At 49.2% G+C, this 27,612-nt stretch overlaps 1 protein-coding gene across 4 annotated transcripts in view; it reads right to left on the reverse strand.

Moving 5' to 3' along the window:
• Positions 1–250: 250 nt before the first annotated feature.
• Positions 251–27,612, reverse strand: part of TMEM131 (transmembrane protein 131) — a 139,510-nt gene continuing 112,148 nt past the window's right edge. For 3 of the 4 annotated variants that reach the window (XM_024743695.1, XM_024743696.1, XM_024743693.1), the window contains 10 exons: positions 16,603–16,778; positions 13,843–13,970; positions 8,161–8,285; positions 7,806–7,955; positions 5,602–5,767; positions 4,670–4,791; positions 4,471–4,567; positions 3,507–3,604; positions 2,634–2,794; positions 251–1,320 (listed from right to left, as the gene is read on the reverse strand). In XM_024743695.1, coding sequence (XP_024599463.1) covers positions 1,036–1,320; positions 2,634–2,794; positions 3,507–3,604; positions 4,471–4,567; positions 4,670–4,791; positions 5,602–5,767; positions 7,806–7,955; positions 8,161–8,285; positions 13,843–13,970; positions 16,603–16,778 — 1,508 coding nt within the window. In that variant the 3' untranslated portion in view covers positions 251–1,035. The remainder of the gene's footprint in view (positions 1,321–2,633; positions 2,795–3,506; positions 3,605–4,470; positions 4,568–4,669; positions 4,792–5,601; positions 5,768–7,805; positions 7,956–8,160; positions 8,286–13,842; positions 13,971–16,602; positions 16,779–27,612) is intronic. The other variant, XM_024743694.1, reaches the window with a different exon arrangement.

The raw sequence follows: 27,612 nt of genomic DNA on the forward strand, positions 1-27,612 counted from the left end.
TAGGGCTTGAACCCGTGTCCCCTGCATTGGCAGGTGGATTCTTAACCAGTGTGCCACCAGGGAAGTCCCTATCAAGGGCCTTTAGGGAATACTATGGAAATAATCAGAATTTAATTAGACTACAGTGCTTCTAGCCACAGTAAGTCCAACTCCACAGGGTAAGGCAATGACTGACAGAATGGCTTACTTTGGTGTGAGAGAATCTAAATACATGCATCTTGTGTGTAAAAAAAAAAAAAAAAGACAACAATTCAAGGCTTTTGAAAAAAAGCATCATTTATTTCAAAGTACAACACAAAGTTGTATTTTTAAGAAATACACATTCAATCTTGTATCTCAAGACTTGGCTATGTGCATTTCAGTTTATCTTTAAAATAAATTCAGGTATACAAATGTTACATACCTCAAGTACAAACAGCACGGAAAATGCGTATGGTCTCAACCGAATGTTTTTACATTCATTCACTGTTCTTAAAGTTGACTTACATTTCTGTAATCTGCTTTTAAACCGAGACAGCCTTATTTTAAAAAAATACTCTATTTTTCAGCACAAAGTCCTCATACGTTTTTAAAATTAGATCTTGGCGCATAATATTGTGAAATTATTAAAAACCAAACTTGGTAATTTAATAAAATCGTCACATGCCAGGACTTCTGAATCAACTCAAGTTATTTCCTTAGCTGTAATGTCAAATTTGTGTTCATACAGATAAATAAAGAATGGAAGAAGACAAGTGGTGGAAACTTGATAACAGTTAAGGTTTTCAGATGTACAGGTCTCATTAGAGTTTGTGGCTGAGTCCAGACTTTTCTCTAAAAGCACAACAGCAAATCTCATATTATCATAATTGCAAGAAAGATCTGAAAGAAGCGAGTGGTACAAGCCTGCCCTGCTTGAGTCTGTTTTGCAAAGATGAGGGTGGGGATTGGGAAGCTCTAGCATTAAGAAAGAGCCTTAAAAAGATGTCTCGAAAATGGGCATATCATGATCTAGACGAGGGGCCCCCACTTTTTTCTTTTTCTTTCTGCCTAATTTCAATTCTCATGAGGGAAGTGCGAATTAGACCAGGGGTCGGAGCTCCTCCTTCCGATGGTGGGGCTCCATATCCGCCACGGGTTGTAGGTCTGGCCCAGGTCGTCGGCGGGGCTGGTGGCGGAGGGTGTGTGAGGAGCGGAGGGGCTTTCGGGGGCCATGAGGCCGATGCTCGGCAGCGTGTTGGCAGGGCTGGTGAAGGGGAGGGTGCTATGCAGGCTGCTGGACCAGATCGAGCTGCTGAACGGAGTGGAGGACCACAGGTTGCTGGTGTTGCCGAGGATCTGCTGACGAAACAAAACACAACGGGGAGCGTCAGGCTCGAGGGAGGCAGGCAGGTGGTAAATCGGTGACAGTTATGCTAAGAATGGGCTAGACCGCACGGTTCTTTCACTTTAGTTATTTTAAAACAAATGTCTTATACACGAAGCCACCTCAGAGTCCGGGCGCACGGTTCTGATGTTTTAAAGAAGGGGCGGCAAGCCACAGCCGGGGGGCCGAGTCCAGCCGCCCGCTTCTGCGGCTGAAGTCGGGGCGGGGGATGCGGCCTCAGCGGTGTGCTTAGGAGCCGGCCCTGCCACCTGTGCACCCAGGGAGGAGCTGGACAGGCTGCACCAGAAATAACGGCCTGCAAAGTCTCAACAGGTACCGACCCGTTTTTTTTTTCTTCTTAACATCTTTATTGGAGTATAATTGCTTTACAATGGTGTGTTAGTTTCTGCTGTACAGCAAAGTGAATCAGCTATACGTATACATATGTCCTCATATCCCCTCCCTCTTGCGTCTCTCTCCCACCCCTCTAGGTGGTCACAAAGCACTGAGCTGATCTCCCTGTGCTACGTGGCTGCTTCCCACTAGCCATCCATTTTACAGTTGGTAGTGTATATATGTCCCTGCTGCTCTCTCACTTCGTCCCAGCTTCCCCCTACCCCTCCCTGTGACTGACCCCGTCTTAAAGAATGGTTAAGATGACTGTAAAACTGAGGACAGAATGATTACAAGTGAAGACAAACTTTGGAATCTAGGAAGCATTAAACCGTGCACATCTAAGCAATTTAGTTTTCCTGAGGATGAAGAAGTCATCACAGTGGGGTCATATCTGTCTGTTGCGATTTTGTAAAAGCCGAAACCAGTAATCATTTTCCTCGGTAAGAACACTACTTTGGGGCATGATCTCTGCAGAGCGATTTAGCTGAGAAGCAAACAGATGCGCTCTGGAGAAGCTCCAGCCGAGACACGGGTGCTGCTCGGGATCACGCACGCGCCGAGCTCTGGCACCGCCTGACTCTGGAGGTGGTGGCCTCAGACGGGCCACCAGCCACCCCGCGGTCTAATTCAGTCGGGAGAGGCTGAAGTGAGAGGATTCACACGTCAACCCCCAGCTGCTCGGCTGTTCCTCCTGTAACTAACTTCTTGACCGTCACGGCTCTGAAGAGTGATGGTCACTTTGGCAGAAATGAAGACACAGCCGCAGAGGTGGTGAAAGCGCTAACCCACGCCTTCCGAGCTGCTGTTTGTCATTTATATCTGTCAGCACCACCCAAGGGACAGCGACGGCAGTGATGACGTGTGAGCGGCGGGGCCCAAGCCCAGTACTCACTGTGGCCGTGTGGGTCGGGGAACCGGAACTGGCTGGCCAAGAAGGGCTGGGCTCGGTCGCTGGAGAGTCCCAGAGGTATGAGGGGCCACTGCTCAGCTCGTTCCAGCTCCTCTGTGAGGCCTGATTGCACGATCGCGATAACCCGAGCTTGCTGAAAACTTCTGGAGGTGAGGAAGCAAAGGCAAGTCCGTGCTGGATCCGGCCGTGCTCCCCCGGGCAGGTGGGGCGTCCCCTCAGGGGTCCACATCCCACCGCTGCTCACCTGGAGCCATCCCACCCCCTCCATCGGCTCCCACCACATTCGGGGAAAACAGGGTGCGGGGTGCTGTTCTCCAGACCCCAGCACGCCGTCTGAATACCTCACCCACACCTATCACTGGACGGTCAAGTGCAAACATCACGATCCCAGCTAATGTGAAATTCACACAGTTGCCCCTAATTCTGGACAGCAAGAAGAATAAAGAGCCCCAGCACGGCCAGGAGTCACATCTCAGACGCAGAATCCCTTCTTGCAGCTCTTAAGTCAGTTCTGCGCAACACGAGCCAGCTGGGGCCCGCAGAGCATCGAGCAGACCACCGCACCTACAGGCTGGGGTGCCGAGCGGACAGAGGACCCTCCTGAGGGCCTCTCGCTGGGCCTCCTCACACCCGGGCAGCTGTGCCAGACCGCGTCCACGAGAGCACGGACAGACCCACTTCCCTGAAGTCGGCCCATCTGCTGTCGCCTGACTGCACTGATACAGGGAAACGCATCCTTTAAAAATGTCCACTACATGACCATCGTACTTTCCTCCACACATGAAAGTGGACCTTATCCTCCCTCCGTCCTTGTCCACAGGCTCATTAGTCATGGGTCTAGTGTTAAACACTCACCACCAGTTAGGTTAAAAGAGTTTCCAAAGGCCGAGAACGAATTGAGGGGTGTGAAGTCAGGGCTGCTGGGGTTGCTGACGGGACTCCACAAACCCGAGCTGAACGTTATAAGAGGAAAATGCAACACACAAAAATGTGACGGTTAGTGGAGACAGATCCATCACGCACGGCTTCACACGCAGGAGGCGCTGCTTCAGCTGGGGGCTCACGTACTACAGGCAGAAGTGGGGACTGGAAACACCTTCCATAACACAAAGGAGGGAGGCACGGAGGAGTTCAGAGCCCAGGCTACCCTGTCGTGAGCTGACGGCCTGGCTCAGCGGAAGTGTCATGCAGAGAAAAGAGGCGTTTCTTCCTTGTTTCCCCTTTGGTAATGGAAGATTTATTAAAAAATTATTTCAAATCTAGGATTAATTTCCTTTTAGTGTCAAGCAGGTAAAACTGGGACTCTACTTACTGACAGTTATAATCTTATTGTCATCGTTATTTATCTGGGAAAATGAACCGAGGCAGTCGCTGCATGCCACCGGGCCACTGTGGTTGCTCTGGGTCAGAGAAGTGGCCTGTCCAATAATTTATAATAAACTGCCTAGAATTTGTTCCGTGTCCTTCCTCTCGAGTGCGTTTTTGTTCTTCTACTTCTAATGATCGGATCACATCCTTTTCACAACAACCATGATAACGGAGAAGGATCAGAAGAGACTCAGAAGGCGGAACACAAGTCTGTCTCCCTCTCCGCTGGGCCGGAACATGTCGCGGCCCCTCCTCCCGTCAGGGAGCCAGGTGGGAGCACGCACTGGCACTCGGGGCTCTGCCCCACCCAACAGAGAGGCTCCTGACCGCCTCCGACAAACACCGGCTTGTCACCTAGGGGCAAACGCCTCTAAACACACATACGATAGAAGATGCTAAACTGGCCTGGGAAACCCTCCTGCCCTCCCCTGGTAAGAAGGGCCAAACGTACCTGTCTGAGCCATCGCTGTCAACGGGAGTGTGTGACATGCCAAGGCTGCTGGAAAAGTCTGTTTTGCTTGAAGAAACCTTAGCAAAGCCGTTCCCACCTGTAACAATGGGCTCCGAGTCAATCAAAGCAGCCAGGCCGCAGGTACCTCCACCAGGCCCGAGGCCCAGCGGTGCCCGGTCTCCAGTGCCAAGCCGCTCACCTGGGCTCTTGTCGTACCCGGCCGTGACTGCAGCAAACGTGGGGTTGCCGTTCTGGCCCGGGAGCGAGGCTGCTTTTGTCAGTTTGTGTTTGCTTCCGTTTGAATGCTTTGTTTTAGAATCGCTTGAGGGAAGAAGCAAGGAGAGAACAGCTCAGTCCTCGTGGGCAATGCCCCCAACAGAGGCCCGACAGGCACAGGTCCCAGGGCCTGCGAGGGAGCCGGGGACGGCCCTGGGCTGCCCACAGGGCCTGGCCAGGCCTCAGGAAATGCTCTGTGGCCTGAAGCTGTGTAGCCTGCGGGGACGGGGTGGGAGGGGAAGGAATGTGGGAGAAAGGTAAAATTCCAGGTGCGGGAGAGAGGCAGGGGCCGGGAAAGGAGGCAGCCCCGTCCTGGAGGGAATGCCAGGCAGCTGGATGGAGCTGAGCGTGCGGGCAGGTGAGCAGCCCCCGTGCGAGGGCCCCGGCGGCCAGTGCCCACCAGGCCCGGGGCTTCCCGCCTCTCCCCACACGGGCAGGGTGGCTGTGGGCCGGGCCGGGCGCCGCCGCGTGTGTGGGAACAGGCGGCCCCTGCTCGAGTGTCATCACCATGGGGGTCACTGTCACTGCCTGGAGGAGCCCTCCCTGCTCGGCTCCGACCTCCTCCAGGTCCCGCCACAGGTCAGAGGGAACGACCCGCAGACCCACTTCCTTGCCCACAGCGCAGCTGCTGTGGGTCTTCAGTCCTCGCTGAGTGTGCTCCTGGCTCCTGGCCTAGAGCGTGACCCTGGTGCCCCTCGGGCACGGGTGACGGGTGGGAAGGCGGCGCTGCGGGGAGGGCGCTGAGCCCGCTGAGAGAAGAGGCGACAAGGGACGGCCGTCTGCGGCCACCGAGGATTCCCACCTATGGGGTGCAGCACCGGATTAGCGCGGCACAGGCGGGGGCTGCGGGCCTACCTGCCGGGGCTGCCGTTGACGATGCTGCTGTAGCTGCCCCGGGACGTGAACGGGCAGGGGGCGGCGGGCGGTGACGGGGAGCTGGGCGGCGGCGAGGTCTGGCGTTGTTTTAGGAAGACGTCTGCATTGAGGGTTTGCAGAGAGAGTTTATAAAGACTGTCGGTAGCTGGAAGTTAAAAACAAAGGGTCTCGATGTGATACTTGGATTTTTACCCTTCAGTTTTGGTTACTTCTGGCGTTCTAGCTGGTGCTATGCAGGACTCAAGTGCTTCTAACAAGAAGAACCTACAGCTGTCATACGTGTAAAAAGGGAAGTCGTGTCTCTCTCTGCATTCTGGGCCTTTCCTGGAATCACCGTTGTGACCCACCTCCCGGCTGCGTTCTGCAGGCCCTGCCGGAGGGCGTGGTCCTCTCCCTCCCACACCTCGGGCTGGGAGGAGGCCTCTCCACGCCCCTCAGGGACGGGCAGGTGGAGGCTCCGCCGGGACCTGAAAGCCTCTGATCTTCCACACAGGTCCGATCTGCGCAGGTGCGGCCCCAGGAGAACACCCCCAGCTCCTCCAGGATGCCCCCCGCACTCCGTGGGCCCACCTGGTGCGGTCCCTGGTTTACAAGGATAGGAACTCCTGCTATATTCCTGCTGCCCTTTAAGGCACAGCTGTTTTAAAAATTTAAAACAGAAAAACTTTCAGTGTCACAAAAGAATACTGATTCTGCACTCACCGAATGGAAACACACAACTTGTATCAGAAAAAGGTACGACCTCGCACATCTATGGTGCGCACCGCCAAACAAAGCACCCTTCTCTTCGAAGGCGGAGTTGTCCCATCTCCGGAGCCACCGTGCACCCGCCCAGGTGACTCTCCCTGCCCCTCCCCCACGGTCCTGGCACCTATCCACCGACCCGTCTCCACCCGCCCCGCTCTCACCCTTGCTTACGTGGAGAACCCCTTCTTCACCTGCTCTGGGGTTTGCTGACCTGATGCCCACACCCTCTCCCTGCAGGATACCCCTCGGGCTTGTGTCGGTGCTGGGGCTGGCACGGCTTGCGTTTACTTCACCGCGCCCCAGACAACCCCATGAAACCGGCTCCCTGGGCACATGGTATTTATTCCCTACACTGGAACGCAGCTTCCTCTGTGCAGGAACCACCCCAATCCCAGGGTATAAGCTGAGGACCAATATCCAGCTGAAACCTCAGAGGGGACCCAAGGACTCGAAAGCATCAGCTGGGACACCGGGACGACCCAGAGACTTGTTCAACACTTCTTGAATGACCAGGGGTTTTGGATTATATCTCTCATCTCAGGCAAAAATACAGTACTATAAGGCACCAGAAAGTTTCACAGCAATCACGGGGCTGCAGGTTCTAACCCAGGGAGCATCTCTTTCCAGTATGTATTTACAAAGGTGCGTGTTTAACGCACACCTCACCCGAGTTTCCGAGTTCCTCGCCCTCATTCAACTCACCACCCCCTCTTCTCTAAGCCTCCTTCACCTCAAACCTGGTGCGCAACTCTCATTTTCCCTTTGGCACAAATGGGCCAAACGGAGGCCGTTCTGACACCTCGGTGAGTGTAGACAAATCAGCCCTAAGGGACTGACCCCCAAGCCCTGCCACCAGGCCCTCAACTGTGCTGCTCTCTGTCATCTTCTGTTCCAGGTCTTAAATTTCTAGAGGGCGAGGACCTCCACCCTCTTCTAGGAGATGGTGCTACTTTCACAATTTCCTGCAGGCCTGACCGGAGGAACGAGGTCAAGAGGCTAGTGAGAGAACTAACATAGGTTTATGGAAAAGATGTGGGTAAACTGGGAATAAACTGCATGTTTACAAAAAGCAGTTACAGTGTAAATGTGTGAGAAAGTAGTCAGGTAAAGGGCTGCTGAGCTGACGCTTTCAGGAGGCAGTACTTTGGGTGATTCACTGCTCTACGCAGATCCTTCCATCCCCTACACTCTGACTAGCCCTCTGGGTCGTCTGCCGATTTCTCTGGTGTAAATACTCCCACCACGGCCGATTAACGACCAGCAGACTGCTGAACAGCAGCTTTTGCTGGCTGCTGCGAGCCGGCTCCGGCAGACTAGACACTGGGTCTCCTTCTAAAGCAGTACGTGCCCCGGCCATCCCCACCGCGGTTCTCCGGCCCAGAGCTGGGTGGGCTGTGGGTGCAGAGAGCCCGTGGTCTCCCGGTCACCATACTTACAGCTGCCGGGCTTGTGAACGGGCACGGAATCCCACTCTGGCGGTGGAGAGTCTTTTTCACCTTCTGAGCTACTGGTGTTGCCTAGTTCTTGACTATTTGGGAGGAATTTTGCTAGGGCAGGTGGCCTGTTATCCACTAACTTATTTGTACCTGCACAGAATTCAGAAAAGAAGGCTGTTACGGAGGATAATTCCTTTCTTTCGGGCCAATTTCAAAGAACCCATTCTCTTCTAATGAGAATGAGAACCCAACCGTAGCCGTCCTATGACTGGTAACTACTGACTGATTACTGCCAACTCACAACTACCAACACAACGAATCATCAGGGCATCCGTATGATGAAAAATGAAAATACCTTTTGTTTTCTGGGAATTTCGTGGTTTGGATCCACTTGTCAATGTAGTTGGAAGAGGAATCTTGGTTGGGAGATTTCGACGTTGTTTACTTTCCAAAGGGGCGGTATATGGTAGCTCTAAAGAACTGAAAGACAATCACAGGTGGAACATTCAAACGCAGCCCTTCGTTTCAGAGCAGAGAGGAGGAGTCACTGATCCCTCTGCAATTTCAACACCTTCTTTTACTCATTTGGCCTCCCGAGGCATTATCAACCCGCAGGCCCGAGGGCTGGCCGCGTTCCAAGCACCCCCAGTACTGTTCTGGAGACTCGCACTTGCAGATTTATCCTCTGCTATTCGGAGTGCGGACAAGGGACTGAGGTCCATTGTTTAATAGTATGTAATGGGTGGGAACACCTGCGTCAGAGAAGGTGTCTGGAGCTGCCGGCACAGACTAGCCACTCAGGAGGGACCAAGTGCAGTCATCCCGCTGGTGAGTGGGTCTCACCCGGCAGCTAGACCGCCTGTGGGGCTCCGGAATATGGAGATTCTGAAGGGTCTCAGACTTAGAAATGCCAAAGGTTCTGCTACTCAAAACCTTGAACACATTTTTCTCACGAACACTGTGTGCTGACCAGGGCTAAGTCCCTGGGTGACCTACAAAACCCCGAGAGCCCATGGCAGAATAGCAGGACTGCTTTATTTGCCTAAGGTGTAGGCTGAGTGGGGGAGATGAATATCCTTTATTCTTGAACTCAGGGCTCATCTTAGACAAAGACTTAAATACTATTTTTATTAATCTATTTAGAGTATATTTCTTCTTAAATATTTAGAGGTAAGCTTAACATAACAAACATATATAAAGAGGACAATGAATTGGCTCTGACCTTCCTGTTGGCGAGGCAAAGTGGGCGGCAGCTGGGCTATTTTGAGTTTCCACAGCCTGATGAAGAAGACATTAAAATGTGCCAAGACAAGCAATCTCTAGGAGAAATGAACTGGGGAGATGGCCCACGTAAAGTAGCCTGGTGAACAATGGAAATGCATGGACCCTAAAAACCTGTTTTACAGAGCTGCTTCTGTGCCGCCCACCAAGACCAAGTTGCAGGCTTGGGAGGCCTCTGACAGGAGCTGGGCTGACACAGTGCAGGAAAAGGACGTCTTCCCGGGGAACGGTGGGACACAGCTGACAGAACCCAGCGGCCCCTGACGAGAATTCCAGAAATCATCACGCGTCTCCACTGGGCTCCTGGTGATGGCTGCAAAGCTGTCAGTTTAAGGCTGAGCCAATCGCTTGCTTTTCATCGAAAATATGACAAAGTTTACCGGTCGACACAGATGTTCTTAGAACGGGTACGTGTCTGGCATTTTCCACTGTAGCGCACGTCCTGCCCCAGCCTGAGTGCCCCAGCCCTCAGGCGTGTGATTCCCACATGCCGCTCTGCCCCCAGCCCCACCCTTCAGGTTCCTCCTCCTACCACTGCCCCTCCAAGTTCGCACTCCCTGGGGGGCGGCCAATTTCTGCTGGGCTCGGGGCCAGGCACAGACCACGCTAGTCCACACCAGACTGCAAAGGTCAGAACGGGTCAGGCTTTCCAGATCCAACGGCCCCCCCATCACCGGCCCCCCCCCCCCCCGCAAAGAAGGTAAGCAGATGACAAAACAGTACGTGAAGCATGACTTCATAAACAGATAAATTTTTTTTTAAATGTATAGCTTTTTTTTTTAACATCTTTATTGGAGTATAACTACTTTACAATGGTGTGTTAGTTTCTGCTGTATAACAAAGTGAATCAGTTATACACGTACATATGTTCCCATATCTCTTCCCTCTTGTGTCTCCCTCCCTCCCACCCTCCCTATCCCACCCCTCTAGGTGGTCACAAAGCACCGAGCTGATCTCCCTGTGCTATGCGGCTGCTTCCCACTAGCTATGTATTTTATGTTTGGTAGTGTATATATGTCCACGCCACTCTCTCACTTTGTCATGGCTTACCCTTCCCCCTCCCCATATCCTCAAGTCCATTCTCTAGTAGGTCTGTTACACAGATAAATTTTAACAAAGGCTCTTTACAAACATTTTATAAGGTGGTAGGTCAAAGGTCATTTTCATTCTTTTGTTTCTTTATATTTCACAATTTTTCTATAATAAAGTGTTAGTATATTTGGAATTAGTGTAAGAGCTAGCCAAAAATTCGAAGGGTTCGGTTAAGCCACATAAGTAGAATTTTAGGTGGGATAACAAACTGACGTGAAAAAATCCACCGTTTACGGGCGAGACTATTAACGCTGCAGTTTTAGAAATCGTCTGCCCTTCTACTTCTGACTGACAGGGTTATTTTAAAACGCCACCTTTTAAAAAACAAAGGCTCCCCTGACAGAGACACCCAGACTTCTGGTAGTGGCGGTGGTGGAGCTGGGTGGGTGTGAACTGCTTGTAAGCAAGTTGTTTATGTGTGGGGCTGGGGACTGTCTATACAAAGCTTCACTCTGCACCACTGTGGAGTTAGTTGGTTTTTAAGAAAAAAGGTGCCAGACAACTACTTTACTTTTGCTGACTCATACTTTCCTAAGTTAAACCAGATGATCTCTACCAAGAAGCCTTTTTTAAGGCTTCTGAATAAAAGGGATAAGGGCCAACTTAATTTAGGTGATTCCTTGGAAGAGAGAAGAACAGAAAGCTAGCTGGGATGCTGACGCACGCTCATGAGTGTCGTACTCGGTCCATGCCCCCGTCTGGGGGAGGAGGGGAGGCAGGGAGCTGAGGGCAAGGTGAGGGCTTTCCCAGAGCCGAGGGCCTGGAGGCCGGTGTGTGCACTGTGGCACCCATGGCCCTGAGCCGAGTGCACTGTTCAAGCAGACTCTGACAGAGGGTACAATGATTCTATAAAACGTTTTGCTTATTTTAGATGATTACGTTTAAGTTATGTAAACATACGTTGATAAACAGAAAACAAAAGAATCAACGGATAGCTGGTATCCTAAACCAGGGAGCCCTGCGCCTTTCCTGGTCTCCTGAAGTCCTTTTAGTGTCCAACATCTCTCACTCCCTGGCATCTCTGACCTAAAATACAGTCTTCTGGATGTCTACAGACCCACTTCTACAGCGTATAAGCTGGAAAAAAAGGGGTGACCAGATCTCTGCCCTGTAACCCTCTGCCCCACAGTCCTAGTGGTTTTTTTGAAGTCAACTCTTCGGAGTTAGGGAGGATGGGGCTACACAGGCAAAGACCACGTGGGAGCCATTCCTCTGGCTTACTACCACTTACTTATAGGAAAATGAATTCTTCAGCATTTAAGGATTTGGGTCTTCTGGACTGGAGGTGATATAATGTTCCAACAACACTGATAATATTTAAAGACTAACCTTTGATAAAGCGAATGTGAGCTAAACCCACAGATTTTACTATTAGAACATCAGCTTTTTGGCCAACTGATATATAAATGCTTTTTCCCCGCCAGGTAAATCTTCCAAAAGAAAGTCATAATATATGCCTTATTAAGTAATATCTCTTTTTTAAAAGTGTGCACCTGTTTCCTTCAGATACGTGGAATCACATATAACACGCTGAGAGCACTTCTTAGGTGACAGGAACGTCAGGTGTCACTGGGGCGGGACCAGCGCAGGACAGCACAGGGCATTTACTGTCACACCCGAGTGGAGACAGCAAATGGCTCTATTCAGAGGCCACCTTTCTGGTTATTAAAAAAAGGTCTTGAACTCTGAATTTGACTGAGGTACTAAAAGATTCTGACTCAATACTTTTATCCCTGAATTCAGAAAAACACAAAACAAGATCAGTGAGTTTAAAGAGGTTAGATACAGGAGATAAGAAGACCAGGGTTGATATAGATTTCTCCAGTTACAAAAGACAATTTAGAGCACGTTGCTTAAACTGTCTTCTGGTAATGATTTCTCTGTTAACTATACATCAAAAGGACATGAGTTAACCACTCTAACTGCCTCCTAACAGGGGCTGGAGAGCGGGCAGCTCTGGCTTTGGGTTTACCAGCAAACTCGACATCCCTGCAAAGTCAGGGGGCATCAAGTGGAGTCGTTTACAAACTTGCAAAGTCAAATCTGCTAATGGCTAACTTATTTCATAAAAAAATTAGAATATGACAGAAATCAATGGAAGAGGGATGAGAGGATTAACATGTACATACGATCTGTCTTAAAAATACTGACCTCAGGCATCAAGGAGAATAAACAGGGCAGATTTGGTGACAGCTACCTACGAAATGGTTTCACTAAGATAATTCTTAGAAGCTGGGTTTTAAATTTTATGATAAGAATGATAGCATAACTGTCCATTCTCACAAAATCTCAGCATATGTAGAAACTAGGGTTTTTCATAATTTGGGTTTTTTAGCCTCATTTACTTTAAAACATCTGATCAGTCAACTGAGCCTGAGAAAGGTCTAGAAGAATAATCCCTAGTCACTAGACGAGGGTGAATTCCTGTCCTGGGGTGGCAGAACATTAGCACCAAAGTACCTCAGGCTGAGACTGAGTCTCGGGAGACTCAAGTGTATCAGCCATTACTCCACTTGACATTGCTTCTAACTGGGTCAGACCGTTCTCAACGAATCGTGGGGTTAGGTCACTTAAACTGACATTTTGCACAAAAGGGTGACTTTTAGGTATAAATACTCTGTTACTAATCACTGCCATATCCTGTGTTATTGCATAAGTTCAGGGACAAGGTTAAATTTTACTGCAGTAATCACTAATTTCTTATTAGCTTCTGGTTCCACAGAACAGACAGCCCCTGTCGAGTTAAGCTGTATAACCCAGGGACTGAGTCTAGCTTATTGATGTTTCTGCAGAGCTCAAGTTTTATTCCTAGAATCAGAGTAAGAACAGACCCGCAAAGCTAAGGGCAATTCTAATGATAAATGTCTTTCTTTATCAATTTATACCTAATTCCCTCAACTTCCTGGGTTGATGCCCACTTACCACACAAGAAGGCAAATACTGGCTTCCACGCAGCTGGCCTTTTATATGCTGAGCTAGAAAGGGCATCATTAACCACACTGAAACTAGGAGTAGTTTACTAGACAGACCCGTTTAGTGAAAGTACGAAGTAAGCTTGGTAACGAATAACCCAAGAGTTCAACTCATTCACTGACCTGGGGAAACATTCTGCAGGTCGCCCTCCCTTGTGAGGCCCACAGGACCTGCCCCACAGGAACTGGACGGGAGCTACTTCATGGTAGAACTGTCCGGTAGTCACATCTGCCCTGAGCACTGTTTTTTCTAAGGTTAAGAATAAGTTCTCCCAAGTTTTACAGCACAGAATTCTAGACCCCAACGGCAGCTCTGGGTTAGCGAGCAGACTCAGGGCTCTAGCTGAGAGAAGTTATGCTCGTACCTGCGGCTAAACCACCAAGGCCATCTCTGTGCAGAAGTGAAACGGCTCTCTGCCTGGGAACAGATCACCAACCTACAATTTCCTCCTCCATTTTCGCAAGCAGCTTTAATTCTGCCTTTTATACTCCTGACATCGGAAGCACGTGGCTGCCCCTCACCAGCGACAGTGAACACGGGCATTAGGAAAACCCCGCAGGAACGTCACGAGGTATGCAGCTTCTGTTGCCAACCCCCCGAAACCAACGAAACCAAGCAAACGAAAACACTACCTGGTTCTCACCAGTAACTTCTTTTACATACCTCATTTCTCTGAACTCATTTTTCTTACCTGGGTTTCACATCTGTTGGGATTTCTTTCTTAACATTTAAGAGTTTTTTGCTTTTCTGTTTCACTTGAGACATTTCATTTTCATGTTTTTCAGGCATGGCTTGTTTTCCCTTTTGCTTTTCTGTATCCTATAAAAAAATTGACACAACTGCTGAGAAGGATTAACAAAAATGCCTGATATAGTGCTATCTGAAGGCAGAGACACAAAACCAAACATGTAGTAGATACACACATCACATGAATAAAAAGGATCAGCTCCTTTCTTCAAACCTCTCTTTATTGTGGGTCTGTCAGTTTTTCAGTCTTTGATTTACTATAAATTATGTTTTGGTGAGTGTGAGTTATAACGAATGTCACTTTAACTTATATCCTGACTGGGGTGGGTGCTGACAGTGGTAGCAACAGATGGGTAGCTTCTTGTTTTTAAGCACTGGGGAGCAAAACCTTGCCTTTTGTACAAGAAAAGTTAACTCGGGACTACAATACAGAGTTACACACGACTGGCATTGTGGCCTGAGAAGGCCACAGCCCAGCTGCATCTCAGAGCAGTGCTGCCCCTGGGTCCTCGACCAGTTGAGCATGGAGACCATACCGTGCGTTTCAGAGTAAGGTGATGCTGCCCCAACACCCAGGCGTGAGCACAGGGGGCTTGTCTCTAAACAGGGCAGGTATCGTTCAGGCACTGGTGACCCTGCCCGGGAGCCGCCTGTGGCGCGGGCGTGCACCGCTCACGCGCAGAAGGACCACACGCAGCACAGATGGGAAATGAAGAAAACAGAAACCTGGTTCTGTGCTCAGGGTGCATAGGGCCGGTCGGGGGAAGACATACCCGGCCGAAGGGCAGAGCTGTGGGTATGGGGGGAGCTTCCGACACAGGGCAGATGAGCGTCCACCCGACAGCATCCGGCTGCACGGTCCTGGCAGCCTGGATTTTAACAGGCCACACAGACCCATCTATTTAACTGCAGAGAAAGGGTAAAACAGCCTCCTGCACATACACCTTTTGAGACTCTTCTGAGTCATGCAGTATTTCCGGAACTCTGTAGACCGTGAGCCCCTACAGGACAGGAACCTGGTTCTTTCGTCCATGGCTGCTTCTCAAGCACCCAGCACTCAGGTACTCAACATGTATTTGCTGAATGCATGGGTAGAATAGGGTTGGAAAAGACATACATCCAAGAGAAAATGACCTCCCAAGATTGAAATCCACTTTGGAAGAAAATGCACAAAACTGGCAAAGAGATCAGTCACAAAGAGACAGGAGCGCATGAACTCTGCGCAAGAGTGCCGAGGGGGCGGCATACAGGCTGCTCGGCCGGGAGGAGGGCAACAGGCCCGGGGGCCGCCAGTCCTGAGCTGTGTCTGTAAGGAAGCAAACGACCGGGCAGGAGATGGGACAACCAGGAGAAAACCAACAGCAGAGAAGGGAGGATGATGCCAGTGGGTGCACAGAGGGGGCCTGCTGGAGAGGGGCCACTGAGGAGTGGTTAGGAAAACGCCGGAAAGGCAGAAAGGAAGTGGGGCAAAGTTGTGGAGCAAGTCTGTGCTGAGAACGCTTTCCAAACGCTTATTCATATCAGAGACGGCTGGGACCCCACTTGAGGACCAGTAGCTGGCATTCTGCTCCTCTGCAGTCATCTGTCACAGAGGAGATACGGGACACAACGCCAGCCACATCCCTGACATTTGGCCCAGAGCACCCGCCAAACGTCAGGGATGCACAGGGGAGGGTGGCTGGCCAGGAAGTGTCATGTGTAAATTTTATTTTAAAAATTAATATATGTGGACGACACTGCTGGATATCTTTAAGAAATGATTTTTTAAGCCACTAGATTACGACTGAAGAAGAATTCTGCTCTACAATATTAAAGGCTCTATTTGGATCATTTCAAATTTGAAATACAGTTATTTAAAAGTAGAAATGCCAGAACAGAAGTACGCCCTCACTTTTCTGCATACCACTTATAACTCACACTCCCCGACACAGTCACAACAGTAACATTAGCCTCCATTCATCTCATGGCCACGGTGTCTGCACATTTTGCTGTGTTACCCCTGATGCTCGTGACCTCCCCACCCCCGGGAGCAGAGAATGGGGAGTGAGGCGGCCTCCCGGCGTGCGCTGGGTGGGTGCCCGGGCCAGAGGTCACAGTCCCTGCTCTACCTGCTCCCAGGGCCCGCTGTAGCAGCAGTGATCCGACAGGACACGGCCAATACAATCCATCAAAGTGACAGAATTCCTCCTCATCCTCTTTTTTTTTGCGGTACGCAGGCCTCTCACTGTTGTGGCCTCTCCCGTTGTGGAGCACAGGCTCCGGACGCGCAGGCTCAGTGGCCATGGCTCACGGGCCTAGCCGCTCTGCAGCATGTGGGATCTTCCTGGACCGGGCCACGAACCCGTGTCCCCTGCATCGGCAGGCGGACTCCCAACCACTGCGCCACCAGGGAAGCCCCTCCTCATCCTCTTTTGATACTTAAAATCTGAAACAATTTACATGAGCCAGAGTCGTTACTATTCTAGATGGTCCCTAACTTTCAAGCTGTGTTTCCAGTTTCTAACTATTTCACCTTATTAGCAGGCTTCCTAATCTGTTCCCGGGGGAAGTGAAGATACTCACGCCCAGTGATGTGGAGCTTCTGCAGGGGAGTGACTGCCTGGGCGTGTCTGTGCACTCTTGAGCACTAGCTCTCAGAACGTGTGTGCGTGTTGAACACAGCACATTCACTGTGTGTGAACCCTGCTCTACGGGGCCGTCCTACCTCCTTGAGGAGCGGGTCTGTGTCTGGGTTGGAGGTCTCTGTGGTGGTGGAGGAGCTGTCGTCGTCGGCCAAGGAGTCCTTCAGCTCGTCTTCCTGGGCCTTTCCCTTTCCCTTCTTCTCCTTTTCCTCTTGCTTTTTAGGTGGTTTTACCTTGCGCTGAAGAGGCTTTCCTTTCCCTGGGGATGACAATGAATGTAAAATGACACTTGATTTTTAAACAGCTTGGAAAACAAAGCCATTAAAACTTTTTTTGAAGAGACTGAACTCTGATTAATAACTGTTTCTTTCTCTACTTCAGTTCTTCTCTAAAGCTTTTGAAATCATGTTTGACTTTTCGATTAGAATATTTTAAAAAATCAGCTTTCTCGAGGCGTGAGTTATATACAGTAAGATACACCCATTTTAAGTGTACAGTTCCATGAGCTTTGGCAAACCCACTAGTTGTGACAAATCTGTACGTCTCTCAGAAGACAGCTGACCCTTGAACTGCAGGGGGTTAATCGGTGTATAACTTATAGTTGGCCCCTCTGTACCCTCAGGTTCAACCAACCATGGACCGTGTAGTACTGCAGTCTCTACTGCTGAAAAAAAAAAAAAATCCATGTATAAATGGACCCGTGCAGGTCAAACCCTTGTTGTTCAAGGGTCACCTGTACTTTTTTATATCCCGGAGGGTGATGTAGCTTTGAAAAGTCACAGACGTGAAAACCAGAGATCCTTTCAAATCTTTCTGGAGATGGGAGCCTGAAGGTGACACGGGGTGAGCTGCATGTATGTCACTTGCAGGGTGCTGAGAACCCCGGTAGCTGGGTCCAAATCCTGGTTCTTCCCTGACTAGCAGTGTGACCTTGGCCTCTCATCTGCAGACTGGGGGAGATGACCTCACAGTGCTGTGATGAGGAATTACATGAAGCCCTTAGGACAGTACCAGGCATATAAGTACCAGCTAATGCTATATATGGACAGAGGGTAAAACAGAACTACGAAAAGCCTATTATTTTAATTTTTTCAACCTTAGCATTTTACATTTTTTATTATTATTATTATTTTTGGCCATGTGGCATGTGGGATCTTAGCTCCCCTACCAGGAATTGAACCCACATCCCCTGCATTGGAAGCACAGAGTCTTAACCATTAGACTGCCAAGGAAGTCCTATTATTTTAAAAGATGTGGATGTTCCCGAGACAGATGAGAAAACAACCCTCGACACATTCGAGTGCCTGCCGTTTCCCAGGCAGTGTGGCGTGTCCTGGGAACACTGCAGTGAACACCAATAACATAACGCCAAGAGCCCTCCTGTCTGCGGCAGAAGGGAAGGACCTGTCCCGCTCTGGCCCTGAGAGCCCTCGGATTTCGGAGTCTGAGTGTCTAGTGGTTCATGCTGAAAGCACTTCCAATTTTCCTGCATGGCTGACATTAACCCCCATGCAATGCATTTCCCACCTGAAATTATACCTTTTTATCATGCTCAGGTTCACTGGGTGAGAGGCATTATCTGTATAAATAATCTGTATTCACAATAACCTGAAACCTCCTTGATAAATAGAAAAGATCTGGAAGTGATTAAAAAAAAAACTGCACTCAAATTTTGAAGCCATAGATGTACAAATAAAGGAGAAAAGGAAACAACAAACCAGCAGTTAGTTAAAAAATCTTATTTCATGAAAGAGTAGTTTACACTTTTACCTCCAAATCCCCATCTTTTACTGACTTTTTTTTTTTTTTCTGACTTCTTAACATGCTGCCCGTGGACGTCTGTCCCCAGCACCTTATAGAATGTGATTTTGACAACAGCCCAACTGTTAGTGCGGGTGACCTCTAGCACTTCTCATTCTACAAGACCTCTCGGTTCCACTGGACTCTTTGGATTGTCCCCCTCCCTGTCCCTGCTGGACCCCAACATCATCACCCTCTTCCGGTACTGTGATTCTTCTGACACCTGGCTTCATCTTTGCTGGTGTTCCCTGGAAATCTGCCCTTGGAACTTCTTCCCTTTCCTTTCATATTCTCCTTTGGGGCTGAACTTTAATTAATTTGACATAAGCAATTCAAATCTAAAATGTCCCAAACTGAGTTAAACAACCTAGAAACATCTTTTGGTTCTCAGTCTAAAATAATGGTTCTTGCACTTTAGAACAACCTAGGAAGCTTTTAACGAACACTGCTCAGGGCTCCACCCCGCGAGATTCTGATTAAGTGGTTCTTGGTGGGACCTGGACGTGGGTACATTTTTAACAAGCTCCTCTGGTGGACCCACTACGCAGCCAGGCTGAGGGTCACTGCTCTACAGTATCAGCACCAGTCCATCACCCAGGCTAGTGGCTACCTCACTGTCGTGTATGGTTTCTTCTGCTGCTTCTATTCCCAAGTTCAAAAGTTGGTGGGAGAGGAAAGAGTGCCCCTTCCCTAGAGGAAGGACTAATGAACTGAGTGGATCAGACAAGAGGACAGGCCCACATGTACCCATAAGCAGTCCCTGCTGCTCCCTGCGAGGCTGCACGCTCGGGGTGGCGTGTCTCCCTCTTGCCGCTGGCAAGCTTGTTCCCACGGGTCTCTACTCTTCCTCAGGGCTCCCGGTTCTTAAAGTGTTTTCCCAGACCAGCAGAATCAGCAACACCTAGGAACTTGTTGGAAATGCAAATTCTCAGGCCCCTCTCTAGGTGTACTGAACCAAACCCGGGGTGGGGGGACCCGGCAATCGGTGTCCACAAGCCCTCTTGGGGACTGGAATGTAGGGCTGATCTCAGAATCCTTGGCTTGGGCTGTAAATTCCACACAGATTTATGAGACCTGAGCTGGGCACTGCAGGCACAGGATCGGCTGCCTTGTTTCCGGTTTCTCGTGACCTCTGTGTGTGTATATCCCGTGGGAGTCTCAGGAGGAAAGGTACCTGAAGTAGAGTAGAATTTGGGCAATTCCGAGCCACCTGGATGAAATGATCCAAAGAGCCCAATTCCACCATCAAGTAGTCACTCAAATGGATTCTACCTCTAAGACCTCTAATTCCTTTCTTACCTCACTCCCACTGCCACTTCCTCAGCTCAGGACTTGCCCTGTGCCTGGCCTACTGTAACGGCCCCATCTTCCTGTCGTCTCTCCTTATACCTTCCACCCTGCCAACAGCATTACTTTCCTTTTGAAACACTTCTTAAATACAAAAACTTGATTCTCACTGTTTTCTATAGGATAACGTTCAAACTCCTTTACAGTCTGCACCCATCTATCTCTCCAGATCTGCTCTAGCCTTGTCCCGAGCCCTTCCTTAGCCCTTGGCCCATCGTGGAACATTCAGTTTCCAGAGGCCAAGCTACCAGTTCACACCCCCGTGCTGTTGCTGGGCACAGAAGCAAGAGTAGGAACCTGGGAAGTGGGAATAGGAATTCTGAGGGAGACTGCCCTCTCAAAGATAAATTAACTCAATACACAGTGGAGGAGACTGGAGGTCTCCTAGCCTTATGGGAACCATGACTTAACTGATGCATGATCAGTAACAGAAAATTAACCCATCCAAGTAAAGACGGTACAAGCTGAAGGGAGAAGCAGCTTAGTAAACTCAGAGTATGTTTCCAGCAGTGACCAAAGGAGAAACATACGCAACATGAATGACAGGTTCCTCAAGCTTCACACCACTGCCTGGATAAACTGTCCCGGAGGCCACTCACCCTACGTCTACCCCCTCCCGCCATCGGCGAGCAGACTCCTGGCTGACCTACTGCGATCAACACTCACCCCTAGGCTCTATTCCTTGTACAGTCTTAGCACCTAAAGGGCAGAGATTAGGCCGCACTGAGCTCTCCATCCTCAGTGCCTTCCGAGGCTCAGCATGCAGCAAGTGCTCAGAGCCAGTGTCTGCTGGGCCGCAGAAGTGAGTTTTGGGCCTTTCTGAACAGTGAAATACACCAACAGCATGACCTGCTCTGAGACTTGCTGCCCCAAGTCCAGAAGCTTCTCCACCTCAATCCTTCATGACAACTTGCTCAGGTTTAACTCCAGAATCACGCTTCACTCCATTTACATAACACTCTTGAAGTGACAAAATTATAAGACTGGAGAAATGATTAAACCTCCTCTGGGGTTTAGGCTGGGGGGAGGGGGAGAGTGGGAGGGAAGCGGGTGTGGCTAGAAAAGGGCCCATAAGGGATCCCTGTGTCTTGACTGCATCAAACTCAGTATCCTGGTTGTGATGCTGTACTGCAGTTTTGCAACATGTTATTGGGCGAAATTGGGTAAAAGGTACAAGGGATCTCTCTGCATTAGTATTTGCAACTGCATGTAAATCTATAATTACCTTAAAAGTAAAAAAAAAAAAAAAAGTGTATGTCTCACTGAAATTTAAAAGCACAAAGTCCCCAAGAGGTCACATGTGACCAAGTCATGGCATGTTCATGGCGTGGGTACTAATCCTCGCCAAGTACATTAATCCTTCAGAACACATCAAGTGTTGTCTACTTCTAAGAAGCTAAACACATTTTTTTTCTTTTGCAAATAATAGGTCCATTTGGCCTGAAAGCCACCCTTCCAAACTCTATTCCAACTTTTTTCTCAACATGCCAAAGACTGGATCTCTCATTCTAACCTCTTGTCTGTCCATGAAAAATGGGAGATTTACAAATGTCTACCTCACAACTGACCCACTGGGCCACCCTGTTCCACTCACTGAAAAACAAACAAAAGGAACATAGTTCAGGGAAGTTGACAATGATCTCCTGTCCTTCTTATAACACAGACACTCCAGGCATAATTACCTTAAATGACAGGCTGCATTAATTACAAATCCCCTGTTCTTAGACACTTAGTTTCCAATTTCCACTATTATAAAACATGAGGTATGTAAGGTCATCTCCTGATGTTAAATTTCCAGATATGAGCTTACTGGTTTTCAAAGGACACACGTGCAGTATTTTATCTTTATGGCTTTTGACATACTTTAGAAAACTGGCTGCTTTTTGCAATCCATGAACACACAAACTTCTTTTTAACATAGCTACCACTGAAAAATTTTTTTCTGTACATAATCTCTGGCTCCTAGGCTACTGATACTTCTAGAGATACATAATTTGAATGCCCAGATTAGAGAAAGTGAGGAAAGTCATTTGACAGGTTAAATTCTAATCATCAACAATGAACTAGAAATTAGAAGATGAGCCTGCTAAGGATATGACAATGACCATGAGAGGCTGGCCAGTGCTCTTATGTGACAAGCTTTCTTGCCCAGGTCTTCATGTCCTGACTCCAGGGGGTAAGAAGAGGCCTGGTGTCCCTGTGCATCCTTCCCCCCAAGAAGGGCTGGCCATGGCTGGCTGGAAAAGTAAACCTGGGGTGCCTTCCGAAGCTCTAACCATCTATCTCAAGCTGCCATCCCCAAACACACAAGTTCTGTTACGAAGTTTCAGACCTGGAGGGGAAGCAGGAAGTCCCGCTTGGACTCTCTGCATAAGCTTCTTCTCCACCTAAGTTCCATCATGGGCAGGAAGGTGGTGGAGAGGTTATGGATGCCTAACTGGTGACTGTGAGAAGTGGTACTTTATTGCTCCTTGTGTGTGTGCTTCTGGGGTAGGAGGCCTGAGAGAAAACAAGAGGTGCAAGTTAGAAAGTGGGCCCCAAAACCCACCTCACACTGCTGACAGGTGACAAGCACTCATCCAGACTCAGTGGGTGTGTGTGAAACCCTGCCACCCAACTCCGACAGGGGCTACTTTCTGCAGCTACTGCATCTCGGCGAGATGACAGGGCCAGCTCTCCTCGAAATGAAGTATCCGGTTGGTGGATGCTCTTAAAAATGGTCAGAATGAAATAGTTTCTTCATTACTTTAAGGCCTAATTAAGTATATATTTCCTAACAGTTGAGTGGATTCAAAAATCTTTATTGACAAAAACCATTTGTCCCCACCTGCAGGACCCCTGGGAGCTAACCTCAGAGGGTACAAGAACACGAGGCAGGCTGCTAAGTGTGTGTGACGGAGCACCACACCACCTGCTGCTGACGGGTCCGGCATCTTCACCTAACAGGGATGCTCTGACCCTTATGAGATAATCCAACCACAAGTGACTGTACACACCCCCACAGGCCCCACAGATGCTGTGCGTGTGGGTGAGGCATGATGCAGTGTGGAGTTAAGATTCAACGTTACATGGCCAACATAAAGCATCTGTGTGGAGAACATTCCCGTTCTCTGCGCAACGAAGACACAACGCCCAGTCTATCACCCAGTGTCCTCAGATTCCTCAGCGGGACTTCAATGCCAGCAAAGTCTGGTTTTTCAGATGAACTCTCCTGCCTCCTTTTCCTGCAGGAGAACTATATAACGATGCTTCCCTTTGGCCTCAGCCGCCAGGAAATTTGCAGCTCAATTTAACACTGAATGGTAACAACGAACTTTACTCTAGGTTTTTGTTGAGATAGCACCATAATTAAAAACAAACGGATAAAACATCGAAAACGACTTTGTCTTTGATTCACTGTTTTACATGTGCTTTAATCCTTTAAACTACCACTAATCGTTTTAAAAGTAGGCAAAATATGAATTATCCATTTAAAGAATACACCCGACTCACTCAGTTCCTCTTTTGTCTTCACTAAGAAGCAAATAAAGGAATTTGTAATCGCTAGTTTGGGGCAAGTTGCTTTGGTTGTCTCTCTCCAACTTTAAATCGTTTCACTTAATGCCCACCCAAAAGAATTACTTCAAGACCATTTCGATTACTAGCAAATGGTTTCTCTGAACGTGTGCCGTGCCCGGCAGCTGTGGACCTAAGCCAGGCAATGACAGTTACACCTGACTGAAGGTTCGGAAGAATCTCTGGAGGATCATCCATTCCGACAGGAATCTGTCTTTCTCCTCATCTTTTGCCTGGTTAAAAGGTCTAAGTGAGGCCAATAAACAGTACAGACCAACATATGATTTATTTGGGTCAGTACTGGTCATGTAAGTTTACGTCTCCCTACTGGTTCTGAAATGATACGTCAATATGAGTATGATAACCTGAAACATACCAAAAGGTGCATATGAAGGAACTCTTCGGGAGTTCTTTAAGCTAAAGTAAATATTGTTTTCAAAAATCAGTAGCAATTTCCGTCTTATTTTGTCATATTAAGTTCTGTGCTTAGACAGTGAAGATACTGGTTTAGCCCACTAGAAGGTAGAAAAGAATTTTTATTAAGTGAAAAAGATTTACATCTATCCCAGGAAAGGAATTATCTATGAATTTGCTGGCAGACCCATATTCTCTTTTGTTCTAGTTTTCCTTGTATCCTTAGAAGGCTGTACATACCTTCTGAGGCGCTAAAGCAGAATAAGGGACACGGGACTGAGACAAAAAGGCCGCACAGCCATAACCGTACGCAGCACACAGAGTTCAGTTATTTAGGGTTTTCACAGAAGTATCATGTCCGATTAGATTTTGGATTTCTTTATTCTAGAAATAAAATATCATGGATATTCTAGAGCAAACTTAATACAACTCAATGCTGGGAAAGGATAGCTTCTGTCTTCCCATTTAGGCATTTCTCTCCACCATCCTTAAGGGCAACTCCCAGCTGCCCAAAAACCCACTAGATGGACATTACATGAAATTCCTAAAAATCTTATATGTTCTGGTATAATGTTATAAGTCATAATTCTAGTTATTACTTTAAAATGTATATCTCAAAAATAACTAAATTTCCTTGTCAATTACATTATTATGAACTTTCATCAAATCTTTAACCGTGGTCATTTTTAAGTCTTTTGTCATTTACAGACAGTTCTGGGTGTACTCTGCTGCTTTTGCAGAAATGTTCCTATAAAAGGGTTTCATCTTCAAGGAATTCATGGCAAAGACTCTGACAAGCACAGGTTTCTGGTAACTGACTCTACTGCTGAACTGAATGAATAAGCATTTTCAGAACTCTAATGGAAAACTGATGAACTCATAAAAGCGCCAACAAAAGATCAGGATGAAAAAAATTAATTACACGGGACTGAGCGAACTGATGAGGAAGATTATATTTTTTGTGACTGTTTGAATAAAACAAAAACAAAAAACCTACTAGATGGGCCCAGCCCCAAACCACCCCCCAAAAACATTCACTGGTTACATTCCCCTAGTGAGTGGGGCTGTAATGGCTCAACACAGGTTATCCCAATCTCCTGCAGATACCGTTAAATAGAGAATCTGATTCGGCACTCTGGGTTGGGGCCCAAGATTCGACATTTCTAAAAGCTCTCAAGTTACGTCACTATTGCTGATCCCTGGACTTCAACTCTGGGCAGCAAGGCCTCAAGACACTTACCCAGTACCCTCTCTTCCAGGGCGGGGTGGGGAGGGCTCCTCTATGTAGGGGCAGCCACCGTACTTCCTGTCCTGGTGGCAAGCTGACCCCGAGGGCCCGCTTCCCCAGAGCCTACGCTAGCCCTTCTCTCTGCTCACTCTCGTCCAGCGGCTCTGCCTTTGTTGGGCGAATCAGGTTGCCTTCACTCCAAGTGCTAACTACCTTGGCCTGTGGGGCTGTACACGTAATAGAGGAGGGAGCAGAAAGCTTACCAGCCAAGCGCCGGGCTCCACCAGGACCTAGCAGATGCCCTGCTTTGCAGTGAGGAGCGTTTACAGTGGATTTTAGTTTCAGCTCTAAGTCCAGTCTGTCTGCTCCCTTGGTGGGCGGCCCAGAGGCAGGAGGGGTGACCCATCAGATCTGCACCCCTAGGACCCTCTACACACACTGCCCAGCCTCGACAGTGGAGCCTGCACAAGCCCCAGTGTTCACTGAGGAGCCTGGCAGTGACTCATGGACACCTTGGACTCTCAAGCTCCCATCATCCAGGCCCAGGCCTGGTACAGGTCGGGATGACAATCTCTATCAGTCACTCTGAAATCCCAAAAGCTTTCAAAGCTTTTTCTCCCCAACTCACTTAGAAACAAAACCTCTTTTGGTGGCACAACTGAACTGAACTGACGAAGCTGCTTTTATGGTCTCATTAATCTCATGGCACGTCATCGTATACCTTTCTGAAAACCTGAATTCCAAAAAAGGTGGCTCTCGAGTGTTGTATAAAGGACGGTGGACCTCTAGGTCTGTGGCCTCGCTGGTGCTAATGGGCTTTACTTCCGTTACACCCCCACACCTCACTTCCAGGCTGCACCTGAGGGCCTGTTACTGTGCGGAACTGCTTTTTCTCCCAAACCCTAAACCCTCACGTCTCCTTTTCACACCTTGGTCTCCTCTCATTCCCTTGCTTCCATCACCCCTGTAACTTGACTTGTTGGAGTCCCAGCCCTTGACTTGTCCAATCTCCCTGTCGGTGAGCCTCCTTCTGTGTTAAGGTCCTGCTAATTCCGCACAGCGTTGGCACGCCCATTGTTCTCCTGCCAACGCCCCACGACGTTCTCAGCCCCGGTCTCTCTGCTGTCCTTGCCCTGCAGGGCTCCAACCACCCCGTGTTCCCTCTTCACCCGTGGGCTGCACAGTCAATGGAGAAGAACGGCACAAGCGTGAGGGAGGCCACAGTGACCCTCAGCTGGGTCCCCAATGTTGCCCGAGAGACTGCTCTGCAAATCCAATTCCCACGTCCTATGGACTCCCAGCCTACAGAAATCTCAGCTATTTGAGGTCTGATCATTCCAGACTTCCTCTACCTTCTGTTTCTACCCTACTGCTTCCCCTTTGGCCTCAGAAGCTACCAATCCCTCTGTGTCCACGCGCCTGTGGAACACGTGCCGTCGTATAGTCTGCGGAGCTGGGTCCCACCCACCCACCTCTCCGGGTATTGGGTCGCACCAATTACCTACTTAAATGCTGCTCCTCCTTGTGGAGGAGGTGGTGTCGTGCAGCTGCGAGCTGAGGGTTTGGGTTGGGCCTGGGCTTGGCTCCTGTGTCTGCCTGACGTAACCCTTCTTAGACTGGGCTTCCCCCCTGCAAACAGAGTCAGCACAACGCCAATCACCCAGGTGCCCGAGGCACTTGCGGTCGTGTCTGGAACGTCAGGAAGCGCTGACAACACCACTGCTCTCAGCTCTACCTCCCTTTCTGTCCTTGGCCCACAGATATTTTCAAGCAACATGTTCTCCTATTTTTTTTTTTTTTGCGGTACGCGGACCTCTCACTGTTGTGGCCTCTCCCGTTGCGGAGCACAGGCTCCGGATGCGCAGGCTCAGCGGCCATGGCTCACGGGCCCAGCCGCTCCGCGGCATGTGGGATCTTCGCGGACCGGGGCACGAACCCGTGTCCCCTGCATCGGCAGGCGGACTCTCAACCACTGCGCCACCAGGGAAGCCCATGTTCTCCTATTTTTTTTCTTCACTAAAAACACTACTGCAAGATATACGCATCTTTTTTTTTTTTTTTTTGGTTAAAAATCAAAGAACATGGAAACTACAGATTAAAGAGTAACCTCCACCCCTCACTCACTGGCCCCTCACATGCACACCAAGAAGCGGCCACCGGTAACGGGCTGGTGTGCCAGGTGCTCTCCAAGCCACAGTTACCTGGCTTCTAGGCTCACTTCACAGAGACTCTTCCTGCCAAGGTCCTCCAGGCTCTGTGGAGCTCGGTCCTCCCTCTGCTCCGGCCTTGCTGGGACATGCCAACCACATCTGCTACCTGCTTCCCGTCACACTGTCTGCTGGCCTTGTCCTCGGGATTCTGTCCTCAGCTCTCTGCTCATCCCATTCCTAACCCTCAAGACCGAGCTCCAAGCAGACATTCCCGCTGGGATGTGCCACAGCCAACTGCAACCCAGCAGCCTAGTGATGGCAGCGCCATTTCCTGCCCTAAAAATCACAGCAGTGCCTACCCCCTACCATGTAAGTAGAAGCTATTCTCTCCACTTTAAAGGTAACAAACGGAGGCTCAGGGAAGTAATTTTCTCCAAATCACACAGTTAGTAAGTGGCAGAGCCAGGATTTGATCTGGCTCTGCCTAAAGGTAGAGCCTGGAATGTGAGCCCACGTCACTCGGCTTCTCCCCACCTGAGATAAAACTGCCCCTCAGACTGCCAACGGCAGAAACAAGGGTGGCGGCAGATCCCACTGTT

The sequence above is a fragment of the Neophocaena asiaeorientalis genome, unplaced genomic scaffold (assembly GCF_003031525.2).
Source record: "Neophocaena asiaeorientalis asiaeorientalis breed wild unplaced genomic scaffold, Neophocaena_asiaeorientalis_V1.1 scaffold114, whole genome shotgun sequence".
Classification (NCBI taxonomy): domain Eukaryota; kingdom Metazoa; phylum Chordata; class Mammalia; order Artiodactyla; family Phocoenidae; genus Neophocaena; species Neophocaena asiaeorientalis.